Source organism: Empidonax traillii, unplaced genomic scaffold (genome assembly GCF_003031625.1).
Source record: "Empidonax traillii isolate 1590-97213 ecotype Southwest subspecies unplaced genomic scaffold, ASM303162v1 scaffold688:size580741, whole genome shotgun sequence".
In the NCBI taxonomy this organism is placed as follows: Eukaryota; Metazoa; Chordata; class Aves; order Passeriformes; family Tyrannidae; genus Empidonax; species Empidonax traillii.
Window position 1 is genome coordinate 500,554 of NW_020955881.1, and position 8,814 is coordinate 509,367.

Here is an 8,814-nt window from a genome sequence, read left to right on the forward strand (position 1 = left end):
GCCTAGACTAAAACCATCACATTCGGAAATAGATATTCTTTAAGGTCCCTTCCAATACAAACCGTTCTATGACTCTGTGACTCTACTTGTTGCAATACCTTTAAGAAACCTCCTGGCTAGGAGTAAGAAATGATCCAAACTTTTATTCACATTCTTCCTCATAGACTTGCCATTGCCACCTCCTCCTCCACCCGGAGAGGACGCAAGTTTCTCCTCAAACTGTGCGTTTCCACCACCCCCACCACCCTTTGAAGAACCTTTTCCACCAGCCCCAGAAGAAGCTTTTCCTTCTCCTCCTTCTCCTCCTCCTCCTCCTCCACCGATGTTTGATGAAGGACCTGTGAGCACAATACCTGCCCCACAGGTGAGTGAAGTTCAAAGGAAGTATGGTTTCTGTGATGCTCTGTCAGTTGTGACATTTTCTTGCTACTCTATGAACTCAGCAGTAAGAAGCTATGAGATCTGGGAAAGATGAAAATGCTGCCACCCCATGGACCAGCATAGATTAGGGTCAGGTGGCTGGGCTGCAGCTCTGCAGATGAAGGATTTAGGGTTCTCGGTGGACAGTGAGTTGAATGTGAGCCAGCAATGCGTCCTTGTGGCAATAAAGGCCAACTGCACTCTGGGCTGCGCTTGTGAGAAAAGGGATGGTGATTATTCCTCCCTTCTGTGCTAGTGAGGCTGCATCTTGGAGGACTGCATCTGTTGGGTCTCTTCGGTATAACCCCAGTGGAATACTGAAGGAGATGCAATCTGGTAGAAGGTCGGAGCAGTCATTGGGGGTTGGAGCAGAAGACGCGACCAAGGGAGGGATCTAACTGCAGTCTGCAACACCTAAAGGAGGGCTGGAGAGAGGACAAGATTCTTCTTGCTGGGGCACAACAAGAGACGATGGACAGAAGTTGTAGCAAGGGAAATTCCTCTTGGACAGAAGAAGACCCTGTTCCACTCCAAGGGTGGCTCAATGCTGGCACAGATGCCCAGAAAGACTGGGGAATCTGCATCCCTGGGAATGTTCAGAAATCATCTGGACAGGGCCCTGAGCAACTTTGGTGTACCTTGGGAGTTAGCCGTGCAGAGTATTGGACTATAGACCTTCAGATGTCTTTTCCCACCTAAATCTGTCTGAGGACTTCTTTGGGCTGTGCATTTTCCCACTCTTTGTAGACCTTGGAGACTGTATCCTGTTCATCCTCACCAACTTGTTACCCTCTCAAAGCAAGAAGCAGATCTGTACTACAGTCCAAAGTATCAAAATCTGCTATTGTAAGGGGATACACTCATTTCTCTGGCTGTTCCTGTAACATGCTCTGCTCCCTTTTTCCTCATGGATGGTGGTATAGGTACGTGGCAAGATGAGCAGCATTGATCTTGAGATTGACTCACTGTCTGTAATGTTGGATGACATGGAGAAGAATGACCCCTTCAAATCCCGGGTGAGCTCTCCAGAATGTTGCAGGTGGAAGAAGAGATGACTGGTTTGCTGAACAGAGGTAGTGAGAAGGGTGCTACTGAAGATTAAAATGTTTGGATAAACCGTAGCATGGAAGCATTCATGAAGGACAAGAAAGCACAGATTTTGCAACTTTTTAGGACTGCTAAATATGTAACAGTGTTGGTACTCCTAGCATTCTGGGTCTGGGATAGCTGCGGACTTACTGCTATGGACAGCATATTTTCTCTTCCACCTTGCTGATAACTGCCTGTTCTCTTTCCGCTGCTTCCCGTTACAGATATCTCCAGGATCCATAGGTTCTCTGGATAAACCATTGGCCCCAAAAGCCCATGAGGAAATGCCATCTGTACCCAGAGATACTCCTCATTCCTTTCCTTCCAAGTTCACACCAAAGCCAAGTGGAAGCTCATCTTTCAAGGCCCCTGGAGTGGATTTGAACCCCACTCCAACCCCATGGGCAGCCCCACAGCAACGCAAGGAACCCCAAGCACCAGTCCCTCCACCTCCCTCTCTACCTCCTTCTCAGCCCACCCCTAAATTCACCCCACCTTCTGTTGCTGGCTCTCCTAAGTCTGTGTCCAAATCAGATGCCAGTGTTCCCATGGCTCCCTCAAACTCTACAAGATATCCTACCTCCCTTCAGACTCAGTTCACAGCCCCTTCGCCCTCAGGTCCCTCCTCTCGACCACAACCTCCCAATTTCACCTATGCCCAGCAGAGGGAAAGACCCCAAGTGCAGCTGAAGCCACGTCCAACAGAGCAACCTGCTGCTGCAAAGGACATGGTAAGGGAAAGAGCCACGGATGTCTTTGGACAGGCACACTGGGAGTGAAATCAGAGGATGGGAGATGTTCTGCCACAGACTAAGTTGTAACTAGGCTGTTACCCATCTGAAAGAGAGATGTAACTATAGAGATAGTGGTGAAGAGGGGATAGGACTTCATGTGAAGGTGGAAAGGAGCAAGCACAATGGATATGAGATTGTTCCCTAAAGAGGGATAGAGAGGACCAGTAAAAATGAGAAAAGTTAGATCTATTAGGGACAGGGTGGGAAGGACTCCATGTGTGTCCTTTGGAATTGAATGTTTCTTCTTCCTACAGCATAGACCCACAGGTTCCAGTGCAGATCCACCTAGAGGGAATTCCTGTCTGACCATGAAGGAGGTAGAAGAGCTAGAGAAGTTGACCCAGAAACTAATGAAGGATATGGAGCATCCACCCCCATCAGAGGCTGCTACTTCTGGTGTGTTCCTTTGGTGGATAGCAGTAGGACTTAGCCTGTGGTGAGTTTTTATGTCTCCTAATCACTTTCTTCTTCCATTGGCAGAGCTCTGCGGCTTCTGCCGGAAGCCCCTATCACGAACCCAGCCAGCTGTGAGGGCACTGGACAACCTCTTCCATGTGGAATGTTTCACCTGCTTCAAATGTGAGAAGCAGCTGCAGGGGCAGCAGTTCTACAATGTGGATGAGAAGCCATTCTGTGAGGACTGCTATGCTGTGAGTCACTGAAATAAAAGCCACTGGAGGGTGTTGAGCTTGCTGTGGTTGCTTTCTGTTGCTTTCCCTTCCGTCTTCTGTCTTGGCTGTCTGTGATGTAGCCTTGCACAGGTGGGAGATTGGATTAATGTGTCTTACTTGTTTCCTTTGGGCTCAGGGGACCTTGGAAAAGTGCAGTGTCTGCAAACAGACCATCACAGATCGGATGCTGAAGGCCACTGGTAACTCATATCATCCCCAGTGCTTTACCTGCGTGATGTGCCATACCCCTCTTGAGGGGACCTCTTTTATTGTGGATCAGTCCAACCAGCCTCACTGTGTGGATGACTACCACAGGTATGGAGAGAGCACATGCATGTGGGGTTGGGTTGCCCATATCATCTGTTGGACATGAAGTTGAAAATGAGTCAGCAGTGCACCCTGTAGCAGTTAAGGTCTCTTCCCACCTAAACTTCTTTATGATTTATTATTCCGTTGCAGCTTTTGAACAGCAGTGAGAAACTTGCCTTGAATGTCACCACAGTGGTCATGGTCTCCTCCATGTTTTTGTGTGTTGCAGGAAGTATGCTCCACGCTGCTCAGTCTGTAGTGAGCCTATCATGCCAGAGCCTGGGAAGGATGAGACTGTGCGTGTGGTGGCCTTGGAGAAGAATTTCCACATGAAATGTTACAAGTGTGAGGTAAGCCTGGTGGCCCACTCCTCCCATCCGTCCTATGCCTGTCACCAGCAACTGGGTTCCTTTGTTGTCTATCCTGACAAAATACTAAAGTTGTTTTAAATTAATCTGGAGCATTTTTGAAGCAGGTTCAGGAGGAAATTAGACATTCTCAGACCATGGGTCCGTGAACAAGGCTGTATTCTCCAACACCCCTAATACAGCAGTTGTGTATACCAGGGGAACATGCTGGCATCACAGTAGTGGTTCACTTTCCCCTCAAAATAGCATCTGCCATTTGCACCATCAGAGAAAGAGCAGTGGGCTGTGAGCCATTTTCCTGATACAGTGGGGCATTTCTTACATCCTTGAAGGCAATTACCTTGCCATGGGCTGTTGTTGAGTTCTCTCCTTCTTCTTTCCCTGTTCAGGACTGTGGGAAGCCCTTGTCCATTGAAGCAGATGAGAATGGGTGCTTTCCACTGGATGGGCATGTGCTGTGTATCAAGTGTCACACCGTTCGTGCAAAAATGGCGCGCTGAGGAGCTTGGAGTGGGCATATCCTTGAGACCCCTCCTCACTCATTACTCTTCCCCTCCCTGCCATTGTCCTACCCTTCCGCCTGAGAAGGCAAATATTGCCAGCAATGGAGACTATGCCAGCACAGTTCTTTACTCATGTAGGATTCACCGCTCCTAGACTTCACTCTGCACACCCACCAAGAAAGGACCACTTCTGCCACTGCTTCCTGGCCACAGTATATTCCAGGCCAGGGTCTATTATCAGGGTGAGTGTACAGTCGCTGTTCCCTCAAGACTCTGGAGGAGAAAGACCAGACCTCCACCACCGCCTGGTGGAAGTAGCAAGAATGACCTGGTGGCAGGTGCTGGGAAGGGCTGAGCGTTCTTCAGTTCCATGGAGCCAAGAATGATGATGGAAGTTTAGAAGGTGGAAGTCTACATCTCAGCACCACTTCTGTCTTCAGTTTTATTTTCTGTCTTGTGGCACGTTATCAGGATGTCTTCCCCTGCTCCCTCCCTCACTCCTAGGTTAGTGTGTGGAGGCAGAACATATTGAGGATCTGTTACTGTTGCTGGAAAAAGCTAACCTGCTATAACTTTCCTGTCTTTAATGGATTTTACTGATTAACTGTCTTGTTGCCTTTTTGTTTTCCTTAGCCAGATTAAACTGGCAATATTTGAATTACTACTCTGTTCCTGAGTTTGGAAACATTTTTTTGTTTTGTTTTAAAAAAAATCCTTTTCCCTTCCCAAAATGAATCATTTCCCAGTGTGGTTTCTGGACAGCCAGGCTGGGCACCAGAGTAGCAAAGCAGTCCAAAGAATGCATGTTTACAAGTAAAGACTGTCATAAGGATGGGCAGCACACAGAGAGGAGACGTCTCAGTGCATGGATGAGGATTCAGCAGACTGAGGAACGTTTCCCCATTCCAGTAGGGATTCTTTTCACTGCTGTCAGTGAAAGCTGCGGTGTAATTGCAGTATACTGTCTGGCTCTAAGTGTTACTGCACCGAGCCCCATTTCTGGACTAGAAACTCTCAAACTGAACAAACCTTTTGAATAACAACACTGTCCAACCACTGTTTGCATTCAATAAAATGTGTGGTTTTTTCCATTAAGCTGTGTCTGCTGTGTTTGTTCAACTGCCCATGAAAATTGCTGTCTTTGGCAGTGGAGAATGTATAGCTGCTCTTCCACCTCGCCTCCAGAGATGAGGAGCTTTGAATGTGGTATTCTTCTCTCTTCGTCTTGGTCTCCTTTCCAGAGTGTTTAGTTTCCAATTTTTCTGTACCTGAAGAGTAGCTCTCATTTAAAGCAGTGGAAGACTGCATTTCAGTACAGCAAGGTTGTAGTCTGCTTGATGTGTCACTGGGAGATGAGTATTCCAGTCTGTTGCAAGTGGACTGTAGTAGAAGTGGTCAATTTGCTTGCTTTGCCCTAACTGTTGCTATTCTGAAAGTGTTTGTGCTTGATGTTTATGGTTTTAAGCATGGCAGTGTAATGGTCACTGCAGGTAGAAACTCCTTTGTGGTAAGCACCAATGTTTCTACACTTCAAAGACATGAAACCTACTCTTGATCTCTTGCCAGTTTTTGGGAAATCTTTGATGACTTCTTGCAATTTGATCCAGTAAATGCTTTGAGGTTTTCTATAGGATGAACAAAGAATAAACAAATTGTACCTTTGATTTTTTTTTTCCTTTTCCTTACCTGAGTTCTTGGTGGTTTGTAGACATTGTTTTGAGAGGTTGTTTCTAGACTATATAAAATTACATATAAATTATATGTAAAATTTATTTATAAAAGCTCATGCTTACAACCACCAAGGAGTGTGAAGGAGAGAAACTGTGATGAGATTCAGAATCGCTCTAACCTAGAGCTATCTGAGGACCATAGCCCTTGTGGCTTGGTAGGAAACCTGTCCAGTGGAGTCAATGGGAAGGATGCTCTGGATCACCTTGGGGATTAAGGGGAGATTAGTCCTTCTGAGGGGCATGGGCTGCAGGGAAAGAGCATTTTATGACTGTACAACACTGTTACGGGATGTGTAGGGGTGGTGGGATCAAAGGCAGGAAAAGGGAGTGATCAAGGACAGGAAGCACCATGGGAAAACTGAGGGGAAAAGGGCAAAGAAGGAAGTAGCTGCATGTACAGAGTATGCTTGTCTGGCCATGCCCTATGTGTCATCAGTGCAGTTTGTCCTGCCTTTGCAATAACTTTTTTTTTTTTTCCCTGTGAATGGACTCTATTCCATGAATGTTGATCTAAGCACCAGCAGCTGGAAATACCATAGTCCATGCATACTGAGTGGGTGTGCATGCCCTTGTGCTACAGCTAGCAAAATTAAGTCAGAGTAGCTGGTGAGTAGGGTAAGAGACTGGAGAGCCATGACATGGCATGGCTGTGAGTGTAGCTACAGGCTGTAAAGATGTGTCTGAGAGTCAACTGCTAGAGCTTCCAGGAGATCCAGGCCAGCTACTCTTGGGTCTGAAAGTCACCTACTGGACCAGCTACAAGAGAACAGTTTGCATCTGTGTGTGAGGTGACTGGGAGACCAGGGAATCCTGCTGGGTAGAGACAATGTTTGAGGCTAACCACTGGAGGGCTCCAGGGTGTGTGTGTAGGTGTGTGTGCGGGCATGTCTGAGTGCCCACCACTGCAGCAGGGCTGCAGACCTTGAGAATTTGCATGTCCTGGTGTCAGCAACAGAGGAGACTAGCTCAAGCTCCAGGTCATGGAGCCAGCTACTGAATAGCTGGTCTTGGACACTAGAGGGATTCCTAGTACATATGCATGTACTTCCCTCTAACAGGTTCATCCTGATCAGCCAGAGAAGGGAATAGGATCAGGCTGTTTGTGCTGTGCTTGCATGACTGCTGTGCTCTCTGCCTCAGGCCAGTCGTGTACACTGTGTGTGTGCTTTTATATACCTGTACATATTATATACTTGAGTATTTTGTGTGCATGAGTGCCTGTTGGGAATACATGCTCAGGCTTGCTACTGGCTGTAACCTGAGGACATGGAACCGAACAGCCTCTTCTCTGTCAGGCCAGCTGATTCAGCAGGTTCTAAGAGCTGAAGTTGGAAGGGACCTCCCGGCTTAGAGCAGGGTCAACTAGAGCTGGTTGCCCTCTATTTTTTAATACTTCTCTGGATGAGAACTCCACAACCTCCCTGGGTAACCTGTCCTAGTGCTAACTACTCTCATTAAGTTTTTTCTTACCTTCAAATAGAATTTATTACATTTTGCTGCTCCTTTCACTGAATACCACTGAGGTGTGTCTGGCTCCTTTTTCACTCCCTCCCATCGGGTATTTAAACACAATGATGACTCTGAAGAGTACCAGCTCTCTCAGCCTCTCCTTGCCTGTCAGATTATCTAATCTCTTCAAAATCATAGTGACCTTGCACTGCACTTGCTCCAGTAAGTCCTTGTCCTTCTTTGTACGGGGAGCCCAGAATTGGATATAACACACCAGGTTTCTGACTGATGCTTGAATGAAGAGGAAGAATTGCCTCCTTCCAGTTACTGGTGATGCATTTGCTAATGCAGTCCAGATACTGCATTGTCTTCCTTTGTTACAAGGGCTCAGGCACAACTTGCTGTTTACTGTGACCTGCAAGTCCTTTCCTGCAAAGCCTGTCAGTCCCCTGCTTGTACTGGTGCATGGGGCTGTTCTTCCCCCGTTGCAAGGCTCTGTATTTCCCTTTGTTCAGCTTCCTGAATCTCCTCTCTAACCATTTCCCCCCTCTATTAAGGTCCCTCGAATAAGGTCCCAGATAGCACAGCTGATATATCAACCTCCCACTTTTCTATCACCTGCAATGGCAGGCCAAAATTTACATGTGCATGATACAAGCTTGTAATCTTGTGTCAGCCTTATCAGGGCTTATCTGTTAACCTGGGTATCTGCCAGGTAGCAACTTTATTTATTATCTGTATTCTGTGTGAAAGACATCGATTACTAAGGCTGAACTTACTGATACACTAATGACTCACAGTAAGAGCTTAGTTTCTCAGCTCTAGTTGCAGTGACTTGAATAGCTGTGGTATGTGTATTCTGTGGTACGTTGTGTATATTCTGCTGCTTCTCATGTTGAACAGAAACCAGCCTTCTTGCTTTAGGTTGCAGTTCTTTAGCTCTCTGCTTCTTAACCTTTCTGTCCATTTATGGTTAAGCAAGCCTTTCCCAGGAGCAAGAGTGTTAACTTATGGCGATAAGAACTTGGAGCATGATACAGTTATGGACATGAGAAATAAATCCTGAGGTACCTACTCTTCCCAAGTGGAAGAAAGTCTCAGGAATAACTGTGAGAATTTTTCTTTCTTTTATCCCTGGACAGTCTATTCTGCAGGAGAAAGAAGCATTACTCATGTATTTCATCAAACTACAGCAGTAGGTGCTAATCTTATGATTTAGTTATAATAACAGCTGTAAAAACATGGAAATTAGATGTGTATGTCTGTATCTGGGTTGAAAGAAAAAATCCGAAGTGACCAGGTGCATAGGTATCCTTTAATACTAATGCAACTGTACTTCCACATCAAATCTGCAGTTAAATGGATAAGGACCATCAGCTGAAACAGCTAAACATGGATGTAAGGACCCTGCTGGAACTAATAATATATATGCTTAAAGTTCCAAAAATATTTGAAATAAGCCAAAGAATTTTAATACAGCC

At 46.2% G+C, this 8,814-nt stretch overlaps 1 protein-coding gene across 1 annotated transcript in view; it reads left to right on the forward strand.

Annotated features, from left to right (window-relative positions):
• The window catches only part of ZYX (zyxin), a 13,645-nt gene extending 8,396 nt beyond the window's left edge, over window positions 1-5,249 (forward strand). The window contains 8 exon segments of the mRNA XM_027899787.1: window positions 165-364; window positions 1,344-1,436; window positions 1,734-2,240; window positions 2,558-2,699; window positions 2,784-2,953; window positions 3,111-3,289; window positions 3,513-3,633; window positions 4,041-5,249. Coding sequence (XP_027755588.1) covers window positions 165-364; window positions 1,344-1,436; window positions 1,734-2,240; window positions 2,558-2,699; window positions 2,784-2,953; window positions 3,111-3,289; window positions 3,513-3,633; window positions 4,041-4,151 — 1,523 coding nt within the window. The 3' untranslated portion in view covers window positions 4,152-5,249.
• The last annotated feature ends 3,565 nt before the right edge of the window (window positions 5,250-8,814 follow it).